Genomic DNA, 23,202 nt, shown 5'->3' with positions numbered 1-23,202 from the left:
TCTCTCCCTATTAGGGCGTGAAGATCCTCCAGTCCTTCATGTGGTATCTGAATCCACGGCAAGTATTTGACCTCAGTCAAGGTGGTCCGAAGGAAGCGTAAGTATTCAGATATTACCACTTGTCATTATGTGTGTGACAACGCCCAACATAAAACATCCAGCAATGGGACACTTGGGTGGAAGGCTTGGTGATTAAAGTGGACAGCCCCTTTAAACTTCATATACATCGTCTTATGCTGTGTAGATTATATTGCAGAGATGGTGTGTGTGAGCATGAAAATGGAATGCTTGTTCTCCTTGAGGAACAGCTACACTCTTGTATTTGGTTTTATAACTCAGAACTAATATCCAAAAGAAGTGTATGAGGTTAAGCTGCAAAACCAGATACGGCCCATAGTGAAGCTTAAAGGGGTTGTCCACTTTTAGCAAATAATTTATGTTGTTTATTTCAGGTCGTTTGATGTCATTATATCCCTAGTCATGTGATGTCACACAGTGGACATCACATGACCTGTGGGACATCACATGACCAAGGGTATAAAGAGCTGTGCACCTATGTGACATCACATGACCAGGGTTATTACAAGCCGTGCACTTGTTTGACATCACATGATCAGGGATATAATGAGCCGCGCACCTGTGTGACATCACATCACCAGGGATATAACGAGCCGTGCACCTGTGTGACATCACATGACCAGGGATATAACGAGCCGTGCACCTGTGTGACATCACATGACCAGGGATATAACCTGCCGTGCACCTGTGTGACATCACATGACCAGGGATATATAACGAGCCGTGCGCCTGTGTGACATCACATGAGCAGGGATATAACGAGCCGTGCACCTGTGTGACCTCACATGGCCAGGGATATAATGAGCCGTGCGCCTGTGTGATATCACATGACCAGGGATATAACGAGCCGTGCGCCTGTGTGACATCACATGACCAGGGATATAACGAGCCGTGCGCCTGTGTGACATCACATGACAAGGGATATAATGAGCCGTGCACCTGTGTCACATCACATGACAAGGGATATAACGAGCCGTGCACCTGTGTGACATTCTATGACCAGGAACTGGAGTTTACCTGCAGGAAGTAAACAATGAAGCTTCCTATAGAATAACAGCAAGCAGAGATCTAGAAAAATTTTTAAAAAAAAGGAATTGCTATAGAAAGTATATTGGAAAATTTCTATTACTTTTCATTAAATAAACAATAGTGGATGGGCCCTTTTAAAGGGGCTCTCCAATCGATCACTAGAGTGGGGGGGGGGGGTTCTCATTAGGGTCAACATATATCTAGCTTCATTCAATACTGTGGGAGTATTGGAAGTTTCCGAGCACAGCGCTGGGGTCTCTCCAGCAATTCCTTTTACTCCAGAATCAGATTCTGATCTTCTATCCACATAACTATAACACTTTCTACATCACCCCTGGATGTGCACATTGGGGGAGATTTATCAGAAGTGTCTGAGAGCAGAACTGTTCTATAATAATAACTTTTCACCATTGGCACAGCATGTAATAATCCTGGAGGATTATACTGGTTTTCTAAGTAATTTTAAAGTGACTTATATTTTTTTGAGTTGAAGGAATTTCAGTATGAAGTGATGTATAGAGCTAATCTAGTATATGGGAAGTATCTGTAGCTCCATTCTTCATAGCGGTGCTATTAATGTAGAACAATGTAGTACTGTAACACCTCCTGGTTATGTAACTTGCAGCTCGCCCTCTGACGGCTTCTGTGGGGTGTGATTTACACTTCTAACTATAGAATAGCTACTGCTCACTTTACTGCAGAAGTAATGGATGAATCAGCCCCGTGTGCCCATAACCCCTCAGCACGAGGCGGATGTGCAGCACTTACTGGTGTGTGACTTCTGTAGGAACCTGTTGTACTTCTCACAGTACTGAAATATGGGCTCGTAGGCTGAAATCCGTTTACTTAAAGGGATCGTGCACTTTCAGCTAATACTTGATATGCCTTGAGTGATGAAAAGTTAGACAATTTTCCTATATACTTTCTGTATCAATTCCTCACAGTTTTCTAGATCTCTGCTTGCTGTCCTTCTAAAGGAAGATTCATTGCTTACTTTCTGTGGATAAAAACTGGTCTCTGGTCATGAAATGTCACACAGGTGCATCGCTCATTATATCTCTGGTCATGTGAGGTCACACAGGTGCACGACTTGTTATACCCCTTGTCATGTGATGTCACACAGGTGCATGGCTCATTATATCCCTGGTCATGTGATGTCACATAGGTACATGGCTTTTTATATCCCTGGTCTTGGGATGTCACACAACACACAGCTCTGAATACTCTTTGTGATATAATGAGCCGTGCACCTATGTGACATCACAAGACCAGATATATAACGAGCTATGCACCTGTGGGACATCACATGACCAGGGATATAACAATGTGACCTCACACGACAAGGGGTATAACGAGCCATGCACCTGTGTGACATCACATGATCAGGGATATATAACGAGCAGTGCACCTGTGTTACATGACATGACCAGGGATATAACAAGCTATGCACCTGTGTGACATCACATGACAGGGATATAACGAGCAGTGCACCTGTGTGACATCACATGATCAGGGATATAACGAGCAGTGCACCTGTGTGACATCACATGATCAGGGATATAATGAGCAGTGCACCTGTGTGACATGACCAGGGATATAACGAGCCGTGCACCTGTGTGACATCACATGACAGGGATATAACGAGGGATATGACCTGTGTTACATGACCAGGGATATCATAAATGTTTAAAATATACGGGACATTGTTTGTGCATAACAGCAACCATGTTTTGTTTTATTTATTTATTTATTTTTTTACACACCCTTTTATTATATAAGTTAGTGCCAGGACTTAGATCACAATGACATCTGACCAATCTCATGTACAACGCTCTCTCACTGATTCCCCTTGTATCTCCCGGCAGGCTGGAGATGTATCGGAAGGTTCCATCGTTGCGTATCCTGGCGTGCGGAGGTGATGGCACTGTGAGTCTCGTGTTACCCCCTGACTACTGTGCATTGTTTGGGGACCCCATGTGCCACGGCCTGTCTTGTCTGCCTTTTCTGCCTACACATAGTTGTGTGATAAATTTATACCTATGTAACCGTGACCACTTCCCAGAATTCTACATCATGGCATTCACCTCCTTAGGAAGTATTGGATTAGACCACCTGCATTTTTCTATGGATATATTATGCCAGGTTTACACATTGGCTTCCAACATCGTGTTGTGACCCTCCTTTTTTTCTTCTTTTTTCAGTTTTGCCTTTTTGAATACTTAGTCTTGATTTTCTATTTGCAGGTTGGCTGGATTCTCTCTGTATTGGATCAGCTGCACCTTTTTCCTCCACCGCCCGTTGCTGTCCTCCCTCTTGGCACCGGAAATGACCTGGCTAGAACACTTAACTGGGGTGGGGTAAGTCACCTTAGGAGTAGGTCATATAGAACCGTGCTATTTTAAAGGCTTTGTCCCAAACATTTTGTGTAATCCCAAATCTACAGGGTAGGAATTAACAAGTGCTGAGGGTACGGCTGCTTGGACCCCAACTGTTCACAAGAATGGGGGCCACCAGCAATCCAGAGAATAGGGGTCCTATCCTCACTAATGAGTGGAGCGACAGAATGCACATCCTGCCACTCCTTTCAATTATATGGGAGCGACAAATGGCTGAGCACAGCACCCAGGCCAGCAGCCATAGCAGCGGTAGCAGCCATAGCGGCTGTTATGGGGCCCACAGTGTCATGGGGCCTCAGCATATGACCTGACACACTAAAGAATGGTGAATGTGCACCTTTGTGCACATTGTTTATCATAATATGTATATAACAGTGAATTCATCTACAATACACAGCTGAGTTGGGAACTGTACGGGGAGGAGACAGCAGGACTAGGAATCTCTCATCTTTAGCTTCCTGCTGTCTACTTCCACCATGTGGTCTGTAGTCACTTAATCACCCTGGTATAAGAAGACTACCTGGGAAAGGGGGGGTCTCATTCAGAAGTCTGCTGTGGGGCCCAGGCTCTCCTAGTTACGCCCCTGTCTCCAGCGCTCACATTCACCTTCTGAGAGTGCTGGAGAGAGACCTCAGCGCTGTGATTGGCAATTTCTGACACTCCAATACTATTAAGTGCATGTTCTGTCGCTCCATTTGATGTACCGATTTATCCTTTAGTGAGGGCAGGACCCAATTCTCTGGTTTGCTGGGGGGTGGATTGGGGATAACTTGCAAAGTTGGGACATTGGACATTGCCTTGAATGCAAGCTTAAACCACGAACTATAGTGGGGGTGAGGGGTGATTACACATGTGCTGTGACCCCCACTGTATCTAGGACACTGCTTGGCTATCTGTGCCATCTTATACAGTGGAAGCCGAGATTTGTGACCCCCTAAGAAGTGGCTCCACCACCAATCACTTACTACAATCAGAAACTGTGTGTATGAAAGTGGGTGTTTTATTGCATGTGATACAGTAAGGTGCGAGCTCAGGGATCTAAGGAACCATGTAATACTGTAGTGAATGTGGTTATGTCCTGTCCCTATATCCTATAAGTGAATTGTGAACTATTGGAGGACCTTTGGTTAGGGCCGGCATGTATTACTAGGCCTTCACATGCTCATTCTTCCTGTTTCTGATACTATCCTTCTAGGGTTACACAGATGAGCCCCTCTCTAAAATCCTGGGCCACGTGGAGGAAGGACCGGTGGTCCAATTGGACAGGTGGAACTTGGAAGTGGAGCGAAATCCTGAAGCCTGTGAGGAGGACAGAGGAGAAGGAGCCACAGATAAGGTAAGTTTTAAGGGAACAAGTTTCTGATAAAATCAGCTGGTTTATTAGCGTATTTAAGGACACCCGACTTACAGACGACCCCTAGTTAAAGACGGACCCCTCTGCCCACTGTGACCTCTGACCTCTGTGACCATCTTGTACGTAACCCGGGGACTGCCTGTACTGATGTTATATGATTTGCTTTTTCCTCCAGCTTCCTCTAGATGTGTTCAATAATTATTTCAGCCTGGGATTTGACGCACGTGTCACCTTGGAATTCCACGAATCCAGAGGTAATGTTACGTTGGGAATTGTCTACACTACACTACTCCTAACCATCTTTCTATGCAGAGATTGATAAAATCCCCTAACCTTATGTATCGGGACACATTATAGAGGTGTCTTCCCTACTAAAGTGTCTTCTCTGTAAGTTAGAGCAGAGTCGCTGAGCAGAATGCAGCAGCTTCATCCGACTATGTGTCTGACTGGTTGGTGTATTTGTGTTTCCTCAGAGGCTAATCCGGAGAAATTTAATAGCCGATTCCGCAATAAGATGTTCTACGCTGGGGTAAGTGTCGCTACACCTGTTGTTTTATAGTCTTACTTGAGTCTTGCAACTAATTAACAGTCATTCCCTCCTCTCGCCCAGACCGCTTTCTCGGACTTCTTGACTGGTAGCTCTCGAGATTTGGCCAAACACATCCAAGTTGTTGTAAGTTGCCTGAAATATATTTTTAGTAAAATGTTCATCCTGAGTTACATCCTGTATTAAACCCCAGAGCTGCACTCACTATTCTGCTGGTGCAGTCACTGTGTACATACATGACATTACTTATCCTGTACTGATCCTGAGTTACATCCTGTATTAAACCCCAGAGCTGCACTCACTATTCTGCTGGTGCAGTCACTGTGTACATACATGACATTACTTATCCTGTACTGATCCTTAGTTACATCCTGTATTATACCCCAGAGCTGCACTCACTATTCTGCTGCTGGTGCAGTCACTGTACATACATGACATTACTTATCCTGTACTGATCCTGAGTTACATCCTGTATTATACTCCAGAGCTGCACTCACTATTCTGCTGCTGGTGCAGTCACTGTGTACATACATGACATTACTTATCCTGTACTGATCCTGAGTTACATCCTCTATTATACTCCAGAGCTGCACTCACTATTCTGCTGCTGGTGCAGTCACTGTGTACATACATGACATAACTTATCCTGTACTGATACTGAGTTACATCCTGTATTATACCCCAGAGCTGCACTCACTATTCTGCTGCTGGTGCAGTCACTGTGTACATACATGACATTACTTATCCTGTACTGATCCTGAGTTACATCCTCTATTATACTCCAGAGCTGCACTCACTATTCTGCTGCTGGTGCAGTCACTGTGTACATACATGACATTACTTATCCTGTACTGATCCTGGTTTACATCCTGTATTATACCCCAGAGCTGCACTCACTATTCTGCTGCCGGTGCAGTCACTGTGTACATACATGACATAACTTATCCTGTACTGATACTGAGTTACATCCTGTATTATACCCCAGAGCTGCACTCACTATTCTGCTGGTGTAGTCACTGTGTACATACATGACATTACTTATCCTGTACTGATCCTGAGTTACATCCCGTATTATACTCCAGAGCTGCACTCACTATTCTGCTGCTGGTGCAGTCACTGTGTACATACATGACATTACTTATCCTGTACTGATCCTGAGTTACATCCTGTATTAAACCCCAGAGCTGCACTCACTATTCTGCTGCTGGTGCAGTCATTGTGTACATACATGACATTACTTTTCCTGTACTGATCCTGAGTTACATCCTGTATTATACCCCAGAGCTGCACTCACTATTCTGCTGCCGGTGCTGTCACTGTGTACATACATGACATTACTTATCCTGTACTGATCCTGAGTTACATCCTGTATTATACTCCAGAGCTGCACTCACTATTCTGCTGCTGGTGCAGCTACTGTGTACATACATGACATTACTTATCCTGTACTGATCCTGAGTTACATCCTGTATTATACTCCAGAGCTGCACTCACTATTCTGCTGCTGGTGCAGTCACTGTGTACATACATGACATTACTTATCCTGTACTGATCCTGAGTTACATCCTGTATTATACTCCAGAGCTGCATTCACTATTCTGCTGCTGGTGCAGTCACTGTGTACATACATGACATAACTTATCCTGTACTGATACTGAGTTACATCCTGTATTATACCCCAGAGCTGCACTCACTATTCTGCTGGTGCAGTCACTGTGTACATACATGACATTACTTATCCTGTACTGATCCTGGGTTACATCCTGTATTATACCCCAGAGCTGCACTCACTATTCTGCTGGTGCCGTCACTGTGTACATACATGACATTACTTATCCTGTACTGATCCTGAGTTATATCCTGTATTATACTCCAGAGCTGCACTCACTATTCTGCTGCTGGTGTAGTCACTGTGTACATACATGACATTACTTATCCTGTACTGATCCTGAGTTACATCCTGTATTATACCCCAGAGCTGCACTCACTATTCTGCTGCCGGTGCAGTCACTGTGTACATACATGACATTACTTATCCTGTACTGATCCTGAGTTACATCCTGTATTATACTGCAGAGCTGCACTCACTATTCTGCTGCTGGTGCAGTCACTGTGTACATACATGACATTACTTATCCTGTACTGATCCTGAGTTACATCCCGTATTATACTCCAGAGCTGCACTCACTATTCTGCTGCTGGTGCAGTCACTGTGTACATACATGACATTACTTATCCTGTACTGATCCTGAGTTACATCCTGTATTAAACCCCAGAGCTGCACTCACTATTCTGCTGCTGGTGTAGTCACTGTGTACATACATGACATTACTTATCCTGTACTGATCCTGAGTTACATCCTGTATTATACCCCAGAGCTGCACTCACTATTCTGCTGCTGGTGCAGCTACTGTGTACATACATGACATTACTTATCCTGTACTGATCCTGAGTTACATCCTGTATTATACTCCAGAGCTGCACTCACTATTCTGCTGCTGGTGCAGTCACTGTGTACATACATGACATTACTTATCCTGTACTGATCCTGGGTTACATCCTGTATTATACCCCAGAGCTGCACTCACTATTCTGCTGCCGGTGCAGTCACTGTGTACATACATGACATTACTTATCCTGTACTGATCCTGAGTTACATCCTGTATTATACTGCAGAGCTGCACTCACTATTCTGCTGCTGGTGCAGTCACTGTGTACATACATGACATTTCTTATCCTGTACTGATCCTGAGTTACATCCTGTATTAAACCCCAGAGCTGCACTCACTATTCTGCTGCTGGTGTAGTCACTGTGTACATACATGACATTACTTATCCTGTACTGATCCTGAGTTACATCCCGTATTATACTCCAGAGCTGCACTCACTATTCTGCTGCCGGTGCTGTCACTGTGTACATACATGACATTACTTATCCTGTACTGATCCTGAGTTACATCCTGTATTATACTCCAGAGCTGCACTCACTATTCTGCTGCTGGTGCAGTCACTGTGTACATACATGACATTACTTGTCCTGTACTGATCCTGAGTTACATCCTGTATTATACCCCAGAGCTGCACTCACTATTCTGCTGGTGCAGTCACTGTGTACATACATGACATTACTTATCCTGTACTGATCCTGAGTTACATCCTGTATTATACTCCAGAGCTGAACTCACTATTCTGCTGCTGGTGCAGTCACTGTGTACATACATGACATAACTTATCCTGTACTGATCCTGAGTTACATCCTGTATTATACCCCAGAGCTGCACTCACTATTCTGCTGGTGCAGTCACTGTGTACATACATGACATTACTTATCCTGTACTGATCCTGGGTTACATCCTGTATTATACCCCAGAGCTGCACTCACTATTCTGCTGGTGCCGTCACTGTGTACATACATGACATTACTTATCCTGTACTGATCCTGAGTTACATCCTGTATTATACTCCAGAGCTGCACTCACTATTCTGCTGCTGGTGTAGTCACTGTGCACATACATGACATTACTTATCCTGTACTGATCCTGAGTTACATCCTGTATTATACCCCAGAGCTGCACTCACTATTCTGCTGCCGGTGCAGTCACTGTGTACATACATGACATTGCTTATCCTGTACTGATCCTGAGTTACATCCTGTATTATACTCCAGAGCTGCACTCACTATTCTGCTGCTTGTGCAGTCACTGTGTACATACATGACATAACTTATCCTGTACTGATACTGAGTTACATCCTGTATTATACTCCAGAGCTGCACTCACTATTCTGCTGCTGGTGTAGTCACTGTGCACATACATGACATTACTTATCCTGTACTGATCCTGAGTTACATCCTGTATTATACTGCAGAGCTGCACTCACTATTCTGCTGCTGGTGCAGTCACTGTGTACATACATGACATTACTTATCCTGTACTGATCCTGAGTTACATATCGTATTATACTCCAGAGCTGCACTCACTATTCTGCTGCTGGTGTAGTCACTGTGCACATACATGACATTACTTATCCTGTACTGATCCTGAGTTACATCCTGTATTATACCCCAGAGCTGCACTCACTATTCTGCTGCCGGTGCAGTCACTGTGTACATACATGACATTACTTATCCTGTACTGATCCTGAGTTACATCCTGTATTATACTGCAGAGCTGCACTCACTATTCTGCTGCTGGTGTAGTCACTGTGTACATACATGACATTACTTATCCTGTACTGATCCTGAGTTACATCCTGTATTATACCCCAGAGCTGCACTCACTATTCTGCTGCAGGTGCAGTCACTGTGTACATACATGACATTACTTGTCCTGTACTGATCCTGAGTTACATCCTGTATTATACTCCAGAGCTGCACTCACTATTCTGCTGCTGGTGCAGTCACTGTGTACATACATGACATTACTTATCCTGTACTGATCCTGAGTTACATCCTGTATTATACTCCAGAGCTGCACTCACTATTCTGCTGCTGGTGCAGTCACTGTGTACATACATGACATTGCTTATCCTGTATTATACTCCAGAGCTGCACTCACTATTCTGCTGGTGCAGTCACTGTGTACATACATGACATTACTTATCCTGTATTATACCCCAGTGCTGCACTCACTATTCTGCTGCTGGTGCAGACACTGTGTACATACATGACATTACTTATCCTGTATTATACTCCAGAGCTGCACTCACTATTCTGCTGCTGGTGCAGTCACTGTGTACATACATGACATTACTTATCCTGTACTGATCCTGGGTTACATCCTGTATTATACCCCAGAGCTGCACTCACTATTCTGCTGCTAGTGCAGTCACTGTGTACATACATGACATTACTTATCCTGTACTGATCCTGAGTTACATCCTGTATTATACCCCAGAGCTGCACTCACTATTCTGCTGCTGGTGCAGTCACTGTGTACATACATGACATTACTTATCCTGCACTGATTTGCATCTTATAACTCAATGACTTTTTTATATTTATTTCCAGTGTGATGGCACAGACCTGACTGCTAAAATTCAGGAACTGAAGTTACAGTGCCTGGTGTTTCTTAATATCCCTCGGTAAGTTTTAACTGTACAAACTAGGTTTTATTTTTTTTAGATTTGTCTTTTACCTTGTTCAAGCTCTACAAGATAGGGTAAATATGTCAGAACTTTGGTACATTTTAAAGGGGTATTCCCACTTCAGCAAATTATTGTTTGTATGATGAAAAATTATAAAAAATTTTCAATATACTTTCTGTGTTAATTCCTCACGGTTTCCTAGATCTCTGCTTGCTGTTGTTCTGTGGAAAGCTTCTATGTTTACTTCCAGTGGATAGAAATCACAATCTGACCATGGTCACACAGATGTACGGCTTATTATATCACCGAGTAATCAGAGCTGTGTGTTATAACGAGTGGGCGCCTGTGTGACCATGGTCAGATTTCTATCCAATGGAAGTATACAAAGAAGCTTTCTACAGAATGACAGCAAGCAGAGATCTAGAAACAGGTTGATACAGAAATTATATTGGAAATTTGTATAACTTTTTACAATATCAATTACTTGCTGAAATGGGAACACCCCTCCCTGTGACTGTGGTGCCAGTGTGCTTGTGCGGCAGGCACTCAATTCACTTCTAAGGGACCTCATCCTCATAGACTGTAAGCTCTTGTGTCACCCCCTCATCCTCATAGACTGTAAGCTCTTGTGTCACCCCCCCCTCATCCTCATAGACTGTAAGCTCTTGTGTCACCCCCCCCTCATCCTCATAGACTGTAAGCTCTTGTGTCCCCCCCCCCCCATCCTCATAGACTGTAAGCTCTTGTGTCCCCCCCCCCCCCTCATCCTCATAGACTGTAAGCTCCTGGGAGCAGGGCCCTCACTCCTATTGTTCCATATGTTATTACTCTGTAATGTAGTATTTTATCTGTGTATGTCCCCTATGATTTGTAAAGCGATGCAGAATATGATGGCGCTATAGAAATAAAGATTATTATAACTTTCTGTTCCATTAGCACTAAGCCTAATTTTTTTATTCTCTACACAGGTACTGTGCTGGCACTATGCCGTGGGGCAACCCTGGTGAGCACCATGACTTTGAACCTCAGAGGCATGATGACGGATATATTGAAGTGATTGGCTTCACCATGGCATCATTGGTACATGAAATGTCCTTGTGACGGCCCCCTTGCCCTGTTTTGTCCATAAGTGGCTTTATTAATTCTCTGCATACAGTATGTGAGCTCAGCATGTCAGTCTGTCATGCGTATACATGTACCTGCTCAGTTTGTAGATCTGGGCGCTACATTACATAGCTTCCACTGCAGATGTGAACATTCCAGCCTGACTTTAGTGCAGTTATGCATCCAACCACAAGGTGGCGGCGCTGTATCTAAGATCCGCTAGTTCTGGAATGCTTACATTCTATATGCACTGCACGTTTATATCTAAGCTGATTCTGCAAGTATTGTAGCATTAATATCCTCCGCTTTAGCTTAGAATGAAACAGCATAATACACCGGACACCATTCCTAAAACTCTTCTGCGTTGTACCCATTATGTATTTCCATATAATATGATTTTTGTATACCCCTAGAATCAGGATCCCGTACAATATATTTCCTTCTGTACTCTTGATGCTGTGTTTTCTGATGAAATATACATTCATTTCCTTGTCCTCTTCTTACCTCCAGGCGGCTCTACAGGTTGGAGGACATGGGGAGCGCCTGCACCAGTGCCGGGAGGTCCTGCTACGGACGTACAAGTCAATCCCCATGCAGGTGGATGGTGAACCGTGCAAGTTGGGTCCGTCTCTAGTGAAGATTACATTACGCAACCAAGCCAACCTCGTTCAGAAAACCAAGAGGCGGACGTCCATCCCTCAGCTTAATGAGTAAGACGATGCCGCGTCGTCTTGCCCTTTCTTCAAAATACAGTGACACCTCTATGGGATGACCACTTAGAATTACACTCACCGGCCACTTTATTAGGTACACCATGCTAGTAACGGGTTGGACCCCCTTTTGCCTTCGGAACTGCCTCAATTCTTCGTGGCATAGATACAGCAAGGTGCTGGAAGCTCCTCAGAGATTTTGGTCCATATTGACATGATGGCATCACACAGTTGCCGCAGATTTGTCGGCTGCACATCCATGATGCGAATCTCCCGTTCCACCACGTCCCAAAGATGCTCTATTGGATTGAGATCTGGTGACTGTGGAGGCCATTTGTGTCCAGTGACCTCATTGTCATGTTCAAGAAACCAGTCTGAGATGCTTCCAGCTTTATGACATGGCGCATTATCCTGCTGAAAGTAGCCATCAGATGTTACAGGGTACATTGTGCTCATAAAGGGATGGACATGGTCAGCAACAATAGGTAGGCTGTGGCATTGCAACGATGCTCAATTGGTACCAAGGGGCCCAAAGAGTGCCAAGAAAATATTCCCCACACCATGACACCACCACCACCAGCCTGAACCGTTGATACAAGGCAGGATGGATCCATGCTTTCATGTTGTTGACGCCAAATTCTGACCCTACCTTCCGAATGTCGCAGCAGAAATCGAGACTCATCAGACCAGGCAACGTTTTTCCAGTCTTCTACTGTCCAATTTCAATGAGCTTGTGCAAATTGTCGCCTCAGTTTCCTGTTCTTAGCTGAAAGGAGTGGCACCCGGTGTTGTCTTCTGCTGCTGTAGCCCATCTGCCTCAAAGTTTGATGTACTGTGCGTTCAGAGATGCTCTTCTGCCTACCTTGGTTGTAACGGGTGGCGATTTGAGTCACTGTTGCCTTTCTATCAGCGCGAACCAGTCTGCCCATTCTCCTCTGACCTCTGGCATCAACAAGGCATTTCCGTCCACAGAACTGCCGCTCACTGGATGTTTTTTCTTTTTCGGACCTTTCTCTGTAAACCCTAGAGATGGTTGTGCGTGAAAATCCCAGTAGATCAGCAGTTTCTGAAATACTCAGACCAGCCCGTCTGGCACCAACAACCATGCCACGTTCAAAGGCACCAAATTACCTTTCTTCCCCATACTGATGCTCGGTTTGAACTGCAGGAGATTGTCTTGACCATGTCTACATGCCTAAATGCACTGAGTTGCCGCCATGTGATTGGCTGATTAGAAATTAAGTGTTAACGAGCAGTTGGACAGGTGTACCTAACAAAGTGGCCGGTGAGTGTATATTGAGAAGTTGTCTTCTAGGAGGTTGTCTTCTTCAGTGTTAGGCTACGTTCACACGAACGTATGAGGGACATATATATGGCCCCCATACACCGCAATCGCCTCACGGCTCCATGCGAGAGCCGTACGGTGCAGCACACGTGCGGCACCAAACCGTTCCGTAGACCGTAGAATGATAGGACTTGTCCTATCTTTTGACGAAATAAGGTGCCAGGCCCTATGTTAACTCTATGGAGAGTGGCGGAGGTGAGCGGCACTCTTCCCCTCCTCCTCTCCCTGCCGCCGATGTATGCCCGCCGTACTACTGTGAATGCAGCCTAAGGGGTCATCGTCTCACAATGGTGGATTTGTAAAGACATTACACTGTACTTGTATAATGTTGGCGAACCTTTCAGAGACGGAGTACCCAAATGACAAGCAAAACCCACTTATTTATCACAAAGTGCCAACAAGGCTATTTAAGAAGTGACTTATTGCTCCTTGCTCTGTCACAGCTTTCAATTGTCTCAGCGTTCTTAGGACGCCAATACAGTTGAAAATAAGTGCAGAAAACTCGATGGGGCTCATTTACAAAGGGTCACGGATCGCACTTTAGTCGGACTTTGCACCTTTTTCAGGGATTTGCACTGCTGGGTATTTAATAGGTGTTTGTGCTGGGATTGTGTCACATGCGATCGGATTTTGGCGCAGCTGCGCTGTCGTCCATGATACACAAATCGGGGGGCGTGCCGTCCGACAATCCGACTGATTCGGACTGAGCGCGGGATTTAACTATCAAATTGTGTCGCACTCCCAAGGACTTGGATGCACCTCTAAAAAGATGGTGAACTCCGGTGGACCTGAGCGGGGAAGTGACACATGCAGGATATTGGGCGCACGATCTTATTGAATTGCGGCACAGTGCATTATAGATGGACAATGCACTTTCTGTGAACTCCGGTGACCACATAAGTAAATGAGCCCCAATGTATCATTGTAGCTTCTCTCCAGGGTCCCCTGATCAGGAAGAATTGTGCGACCCGGAGCAAAAGCTCCAATGGTAATCCGGGTCTGTCCACACGTTCTCGCTCATCCTGTAGTCCCAGGCAGCCCAGGATGAGTTTTATTTTAACTAGAACTGAGCATGAAACATCCTGGGCTTTCTCAGACTGAAGGAGGAAGCCTTGAATCCTGTCTGGCGAACTTTGCTAGGGTACAGCCTGAGTGCCCACAGCTTGTGCCATAGGTTTGTCACCATTGCCTTATGGAATGGCGCACTGGTGTGAATTCACTTCCTGTGTGTCATTCTGTTCTATGGGTGTACAGGAAATGCCAAAGTTCCGTAAAAGTTAAAAGGGCACAATTTGGGCATACGTACACTCTGGCACTTTACTACGTATGGGATAATGGGCCGGCGGTCCATGTCCTGTCACCTTTCGCTCTGTAATGACTCTTGTAATTAGATGGGGCTCTGATATTGCTCATGATCCGATCCATCTATGTAATGTAGCGACAGTAGTCGTAGTCTTTTGACATAGATTTTTGTGTTCAGTCAGCAGGCGGTCCCAGACAGATTGCGTCTGCGCGTCAGTCGGATTTCCATGCACGACTATGAGGCTTTGCACTATGACAAGGAGAAGCTGAGGGAAGCCTGTGAGTATCGCACGCTGTAAACCCGGAGTTTAAGGTTCCAATCTTGGAAACTCTTTAGTGGGAGTTTTATGGTCCTTTTTTCATTATTAATTTACAGCAGCCATTTACTGTGTAATATATCTTTATGAGCCGCGAGAAGTCCTATAAAACTTATATAGGTAAAGACTTGTGACCTCATCCTCTCAGTATTCGGTAACGGAGGCAATGTGATCAGAGTACCTCATGGAAACTTTGGACCATAGCGGATACTGATGGAATGTGTAAAGGTCCGGAGCTGTGTTCAGATCACAGAAAAGCAGGGGGTTCACAAACTTTTTATTGCCATATAATAAATAGCTGACAGCCAATGGACTGGTCTTGTTATAACCTAAGTGGTGATGTCATGGCGTTGTCATTTCCCTGACACTTTGCTTAAAACCATATATAATGATTGATGGTAAATATCATTGATCGTTGTTGTCTCACCGATCACGAGCAGGTTAAACCAGGGACTTAACTCATAGATCCAGGCGCCACGACTGTGGTAATCTTCTTATATTTGTTATCCATGGCCTCCTTCCTTCCAAAATCAACTTTTATAATTATTCTTATGAGCCACAAGGGCTCCTTTGGGTGTTACACTCTGTACTGTAGCTTCACAGGTTGTACACTGTGCAGGAGCACTTCCACCCCTCCCACTGTGTGAGATTACAGCAGTAAGAGGGAGAGGGAGACCGTATAACAGTCTGAATTTGCACCTTGGAGCCCTACTGTCTTATTAGCATAATTTTAAAAGTGTATTTTAGAAGGAAGGAGGCCATGGATAACACATACAAGAAGATTACCACAGTCACTGTGCCTGGATCTATGAGTAACTGTCCCTGGTTTACCTATGCATGATTTTTATCTAAGGGATATCCTTTCAGTGTACCCCTTTAAAGGAAACCTACCATTTGATTTGATGCACTATAAAGCAAACATACCCTGAGACTGCTGTAGCTACACTGATGCAGGATCATATCTTGGTTAAACCCTGTGCTAAGTGGTTTTGCTGAAAAAACAATTATAACATTATGTCTTTCCTTGGGAAAGCTGGATTACATGATTGAACAAGTTACACAGAGCTTGTATTACAGCTTGTATTACACACTGGGCTTAGACCAGACAGGACTAATCAAGCCGAGTTGGATCACTCATACACAGCAGCTGGGGGATGGTGCAGCAATTGATTATTCTGCCTTCAGGCACAACCCAGGGATTACATAATCCTGTGAAGCTGTGAATAACTAATGTGCTAGGAGAAGCTCTGAGCCAGCCATAGAAGCAGGACAGCTTCCCATACCGATTATTCTTTAAAGGGGGTTGTCCCACGAAGGATAGGGCCTCACTTGCTGATCGGTGAGGGTCTTGGCGATGGGATCCCTATGTATCATGATTCGTTCATCTCCATAGAGATCTTCATAGAGATCAATGGGGCAACCTGTCACGTGCATGAGCGGCTGCTCTGGTCATCTCGGTGTGTAACTGACCCCCGTACTGTGGAAAGGGCCTAACTTACTTTGTGGGGTTCACCATCACTAAATAAGATGAGGATACCCCTTAAACAATCATCATGGCTCATAAACTTATCATATAAATCTCTGCCATGTATATTCATCCTCTTTCTTTGCTGATTTCTCTGATTATTTTCGTAAATTTAATGTAAAGTGCTATGTTCAGAACATATGTTCTCTTCTTGTTTTCTGCGCTCTCCCACTTCTTTATGCCCCTTTGAGCTCCCCCTGCGCCCTCCTTACTCCCTATTTATATTCCTTCTACCCCTCCTTCTCCTTTCTATTTAATTCACTGGTTTTCTCTGTGTTTTCTCCCCTCTCTGGTGATTGCAGCTCTCCCACTGGGAGTTATTGTGGTCCCTGGAGACAGCGATCTTGAGACGTGTCGTATACACATACAGCAGCTCCAGGAGGTAAGGACACGCCGTACACACATACTAATCAGCCGCGCACTTACTGTACGCACGCACTGGGTTATAAGCATTTATGGGTACGCTGTATACGGGCACCGATGTATTGGCGTCACATATTGTTGGCTGGAAGTTGCATCATCTGTATCTGTAGTTGGCAGAAGGCTCTTATGTGGGCATATAATCCGCTTCTACGGGTCACTTAGGCACACAATGAATCCTTCCACTTACCTCCTACATAGTAATGTGCCAGGACACCAGAGCCTCAGCCTGACCCCGTGAGGCCGTAAGGGGGTTGGGGGGGAGTGGGGGGTTTACATGATGCGGACACTTACTACCATGGAGCTTAAACCCTGAATAATAGCATTTACTAAGCTCTATGAACCATATATTCTGGCAACTGGCTGCAGATGTATGCATATCATCTAAATGACCATGCAAAATTGCAGCCAGTATTGTCCCTGGAGAGATGTGTAATATGTATAGCTTTATTGGTAGCAGCAGGACTGTGAAACACTGCTTTGCTCTCTGCTGCCTGTGTTGGCTATTGAACCTCGAGATATGTGTAATCATACCTTTATAAGGAGCAGCAGGACTGTGAAATAAATGGATTTATATTCCAGGATCGTAGCTTCTCCAAGTGCACTAGGGGCGTGTACTCACACTGCTGTGCTCTCTGCAACCAGTGTTAGCTAATGAATCTGGAGAGATGTGTAATCAGAGCTTTGGGTGTGTTGTTAGTAGCAGCAGCAGCTTTTCCAAGTTCACTGCAGGCGTGTCCTCACACTGCTGTGCTCTGTGCTTTCTGTAGTCAGTGTTAGGTAATGTCCAGACATTTGTGTTTGTTGTTATTGACAGCAGGACTGTAAAATATGGATTTATATTCCAGGATTGTAGCAATCCACAGGATAGCACCTAACTTGCGGTGGAGCAGACGGTAGCGCATGTCCGTTCTGTTCCAGTCATCTCTATGTGGATAGGGCCTAACTTGTTTGGTGGGGGGGGAACCACTTTCAGGTGGTTTTCTCTGTGCCAGACCCTTATCCCCCTTTACACAGGATAAATGAACTAGTGACTGGAAGTCCTGCATATTAATGAATGACTGATTGGTATGCATGATGGCCATTCACTTCTCTGCAAGATATAACATTCACACAGCAGAGTTCTAGTCCTGCAAGTGATTCGCAACTACAACTCCCATCATCCCCTGGAGTCTGTAGATGAGATCGTCGCAGGTAGAAGCATATCCCGCCGTCTCAGTCGCCCCATCCTGCAGGGAGATACCACAATCCCCTCCATGCCCGCCTGCACATATGTCACCCGGGAACCCTGCAGGGACCCGCTGACATCATGGAAATAGTTCGTATTGCACATTATTCCGGACTGAGCTGTTTTATGTGGCAGAATCCCAAACCCGCCACTTTATTTTCTCCCCATCAATCCCCCTCTCCCCCCCCCCACCTGAGCTCTGAGGTCATCTCCAATGGATTTAGATTTATTTAACTTGGCGCGTAATCCCGAGCGCTCGACAGGGAACCGGCTGCAGGGACACCTTCTCCTTCACATCGCCGGAAATACGAATTGAGCGACACTTTTCCTTATGGAAATCATCGCTTTTCTTTTGCAGATACCTTTTTTTTTTTTCCTAAAAAGCGGATTTTTTTTAAAATTGAATTTAATGTCATAGCCAAATATTTCAAATTTCCTTTGGCAATCCCTTCATCGGCTCCATAAGTTGCTATGCACCATACCTTTGGGGATATTCAGACATCCCAAAATGGGCACATATGGATATTGTCATGACCCCCCACTCCATTCACTTCTATGGGAGTGCAGTGTCGGGGTACATTCATACAAACACCCCATTACGTTCATGTGAATGAAGCCTTACATCAGACCCATAGAAGTTGGATGGGACTGGTGGTACTGCATGAAGTTACTTACTACTCTATGTAGACCCAGTTACTGTACATGACATCCCAGTTTGGACCCTTTTGGGATCCATTTACTTCTATGGGACTGACAGAGATGGGCAATTACTATCGCTATCTGCCCCATAGAAGTGAATGGGGATAATGATCAAGCACGCTACTGCGCTATTCACACCCAATACTCATGATGGGTATGTATGACAAATCCGTCAAAATCTGCAAGTTGGGGTTTCCATCATTGACCCACAGAATATGTCATGTCTAAATAAATTTGCTCCAGTTCACGTGTAGGTTTCCTGAGTCCAACTCCTGTTCATCTCCTATATTAAAAAGCTGGAAAATCCCTTTAAATATTTAAAAAAAAATTACTTTTTCCCCCTCTCACCACGACAGCACCCAACCAGAGAGAGGGATCCGCCTCCAGGGACAGGAAACCCAGACTTCAAATTGTGCGGTACGCCCCATCTCCTTCAGTGGTTTCCTGTCCCTGACGGGGGATCCAGTGAGTCTCGGTGAGGCTCAAGGAGTCGCGGTAAGGGGGGAATGGGAGTCCCAGGTACCCCCAGGTGGCTGCACAAGTTCCCCCGCCGAGACTTACCGGAGGCTGTCTCTCGGCGGGGTGTGTATGTGGATGCTGCGAGGTGCAGCGCAGTCTGTGGGTGCAGACGGGCTCCGGCGCGCCTCCGATCCTGGAAGGGAGGCGCGTGTTGGAAGGTGGCTGAGCGCAGGCCTTCCCACCGCAGTGGTCTTCGGAAAAATGGCGTCGACTCCACTTCCGGTTGGAACCGGAAGTGGCGCGCCGCTCGGCGTCCACGTGGAGTGTGACGTCAGAGGCGGGAAATTTAAAAGGAGTTCCCACACAGGAGTCCTGTGTGTTGTTTCTAGCACCCACAGCCAGCCACAGGAGTTGCTCCGGTTGTGGATGGAACGGAGCTATACCCTCACCACTGAAAAGATGAGTTCTAATGAAGGTGGTAGAGAGTCGGTGGACACCGCTACGGTAAAATTTGAGTAGGGGGTTAGTCCGCTGATTGGTGAGTGTGGCCTTACCATGCCTTTAAACTGGTTCTGATGATGTCTTATGTGATTCCTGTTTTAGAGGGAAGAATCTCGTAAGGTGAAAGCCACTAAAAAGTCTAAGCATCATGCATGTAGAATCTGTGGAGATAATCTGCCTGACTCTTATTTAAAACCTAACTGTGACCAGTGTGTTCAGCGCCTATTAGTACAAGACCAGTCGACCTTGTTTGAATCCATGCGTATGCTAATCCAGCAGGAGGTGCGTAATTCTGTGCAGGAAATAAGGCGATCTCTCAGGTCAGAAAATTCCCCGGGCACTTCCAGGCAATTTGAAGAGTCTAGCCCTAGTTCGGGGGAGTCATCAGAGTCAGAGGAGGAAGACAAGTCAGGCAGACCCCTGTTTCCTATAGAAGATATTGATCACCTGGTTAAATTAGTAAGATCAACTATGGAATTGGAGGATGAAAAGGAGGAACGCTCTGTAACAGATGTTATGTTCCAGGGCCTAGGAGAAAAGAAGAGAAAGGTTTTTCCCATCCATGACAATATTTCCTCCCTTATCCAGGCAGAATGGCGCAAGTCGGACAGAAAGGTTTTCATTCCTAAAGCCATGAAGAGGAAGTATCCCTTTCCAGAGAAGGAGACAGAGATTTGGGACAAGGCACCTAAAGTAGATGTTGCCGTTTCTAAAGTCTCTAGGAAGAGCGCGCTTCCAGTGGAGGATTCAGGGGTGCTTAAAGATCCTATGGATAAAAAAGCAGATGGTTTCCTGAGGCGCTCCTGGGAAGCAGCAGCAGGCGCATTCAAGCCCAATGTCGCAGCTACATGTGTGTCTAGGTCTCTTTGTGTTTGGCTTTCCCGGCTGGAGGAAAAGATTAAGACTGGGACGTCCAGGTCACATCTTATTTCTGAAGTTTCCACTGCACAGAAAGCCTCTGCTTTCTTAGCCGATGCTTCGGTGGACGCCTTAAGGTTATCAGCTAGATCGGTGGCCTTATCTAATTCTGCCAGAAGGGCCTTATGGCTGAAGAACTGGACAGGGGACCTTCCATCTAAGAATCATCTGTGTAGTATTCCCTGTGAAGGGGAATTCTTATTTGGGTCTGCACTAGACAACATCTTGGAGAAGGCAGCAGACAGGAAGAGAGGTTTTCCTAGTACAAGGCCTCAGGAGAGGAAGTTTTTTCGCCCCTCAAGGCGATTTAGATCTCCTCAAAGATCCGGAGACAAGAAAGAGGGGTGGCGATCCTCTAGGAGGTCTAAGGGATTCATGTTTTCCCGACCTCAGGATTCCAGTAAACGTCCCGGTCAGCAATGACGCCAGGGGTCCTGTGGGGGGAAGGCTCTCCCTGTTCAAGGAGGAGTGGAGCAGGATTACAGGGAGCAAGTGGATTTTGGGGATCATACAAGATGGCCTAAAATTACCTTTTCTATCCCCTCCCCCACAGCGTTTCAAGATAACCTCAGTGGCCGGAAGAGCAGAAAGACAGGCTCTGGAGACCGAAGTAAGATCCTTACTGGGAAAGGAGGTGCTTCGGCGGGTGCCACTGCAAGATCGAGGGACAGGGTTTTATTCAACCCTGTTCCTTATAAAGAAACCGGACGGCACATTCCGGACCATTATAAATTTAAGACCACTAAACTGCTACCTACAAGTGGAGAAATTCAAGATGGAATCGATAAGGTCAACAGTAAACCTGCTCTTTCAGGATTGTTTTATGGCCTCCATAGACTTAGCGGATGCATACTACCACGTCCCTATTCATCCGGACAGCCAGAGATTCCTGAGAGTGGCAGTGATGATGGACGGCAAGATAGAGCACCTCCAATTCAGAGCTCTACCCTTTGGAGTGGCGATAGCACCGAGAGTTTTCACAAAACTAATATCGGAAGTAGGAGCCTACATACGAAGATATCAGGGCACCTTTGTGCCATATCTAGACGACTTCCTGCTGATCGCAGGTTCGGCAGAGAAGTTACAGAATTTGATAGGGGTGGTTATGAAGATTCTGCATCGCTTGGGCTAGATGGTAAATCTGAAAAAGTCCTCCCTTACTCCGGCCAGATCAAAGATATTCCTCGGCATCACATTAGATTCCACTCAGCAGAAATCTTTCCTTCCTCAGGACAAGGTGGTGAAGATAGTAGCCTCGGTGGAGAAGCTGTACAGACAGCCATCCCCTACCGTAAGGGACATTATGAGGACTCTAGGTCTCTTTACAGCGGCAATTCCAGCGGTGCCTTGGGCGATGTATCACGCAAGACCCTTACAGCTCTTCATGTTGGAGAACTGGGGGGGAGACCAGTCCTCCTTGGACCAGAGGATTACACTTCCCCTACAGATCCTGGATTCCCTGAGATGGTGGCTAAGAGAAGAGAACCTCCAGGCAGGCAGGCCTTGGAGAGAGGAGAACCCCCTATCCATGATTACGGATGCGAGCTCTACGGGTTGGGGAGCCCAGGTCAGGGGCCTCTTGTTCCAGGGGTCATGGAACAAGGAATCCAGGGAGAAGTCCTCAAACTACAGAGAACTAGAAGCCATCCTGCAGGCAATCAGACAAGCTCTGCCAAGAATTCGGGGGACAGACCTAAGGATTGCCTCGGACAATGTCACAGCAGTGGCATTCGTGAACCGCCAGGGAGGTACCCGAAGCGGGTCCTTAATGAGCCTCTCGCATCAGATTCTGGAGCTAGCGGAAGCCAATCTAAGATCAATATCGGCGGTACATATAAGGGGCAAGGACAATCTGCAGGCAGACTTCCTAAGCCGTCATCTGTTACGTCAGGGAGAGTGGTCCCTGAATCGGAGCGTGTTCTCCAAGATAACCAGACTCTGGGGTCAACCAGAGGTAGACTTATTTGCCACAAGAAAGAACAGACAGGTCAGGCTCTTCTGCTCCCTAGACCCGAGAGACCGATCCTTAAGTCTGGATGCCTTCTCAATCAAGTGGAACTTCGGCCTAGCCTATGCATTTCCACCACTGTCTATTCTACCGAGGGTTCTGAAGAAGATACGACAAGACCAGGCCAGAGTTATTCTTATAGCCCCCTTCTGGCCCAGAAGGGCATGGTTCTCAGTA

At 45.7% G+C, this 23,202-nt stretch overlaps 1 protein-coding gene across 5 annotated transcripts in view; it reads left to right on the top strand.

Moving 5' to 3' along the window:
- The window catches only part of DGKZ (diacylglycerol kinase zeta), a 146,308-nt gene that overhangs the window by 101,844 nt on the left and 21,262 nt on the right, over positions 1-23,202 (top strand). For all 5 annotated transcript variants that reach the window (XM_072118807.1, XM_072118810.1, XM_072118808.1 and 2 more), the window contains 12 exons: positions 15-97; positions 2,973-3,033; positions 3,351-3,464; positions 4,699-4,839; positions 5,033-5,111; positions 5,331-5,386; positions 5,468-5,530; positions 10,413-10,486; positions 11,458-11,569; positions 12,104-12,303; positions 15,129-15,229; positions 17,095-17,174. In XM_072118807.1, coding sequence (XP_071974908.1) covers positions 15-97; positions 2,973-3,033; positions 3,351-3,464; positions 4,699-4,839; positions 5,033-5,111; positions 5,331-5,386; positions 5,468-5,530; positions 10,413-10,486; positions 11,458-11,569; positions 12,104-12,303; positions 15,129-15,229; positions 17,095-17,174 — 1,164 coding nt within the window. The remainder of the gene's footprint in view (positions 1-14; positions 98-2,972; positions 3,034-3,350; positions 3,465-4,698; positions 4,840-5,032; positions 5,112-5,330; positions 5,387-5,467; positions 5,531-10,412; positions 10,487-11,457; positions 11,570-12,103; positions 12,304-15,128; positions 15,230-17,094; positions 17,175-23,202) is intronic.

This window comes from Engystomops pustulosus, chromosome 7 (genome assembly GCF_040894005.1).
Source record: "Engystomops pustulosus chromosome 7, aEngPut4.maternal, whole genome shotgun sequence".
Taxonomy (NCBI): Eukaryota; Metazoa; Chordata; class Amphibia; order Anura; family Leptodactylidae; genus Engystomops; species Engystomops pustulosus.
The sequence above is the reverse complement of the archived record's forward strand: the minus strand, read 5'-3'. Positions and strand labels throughout refer to the sequence as shown.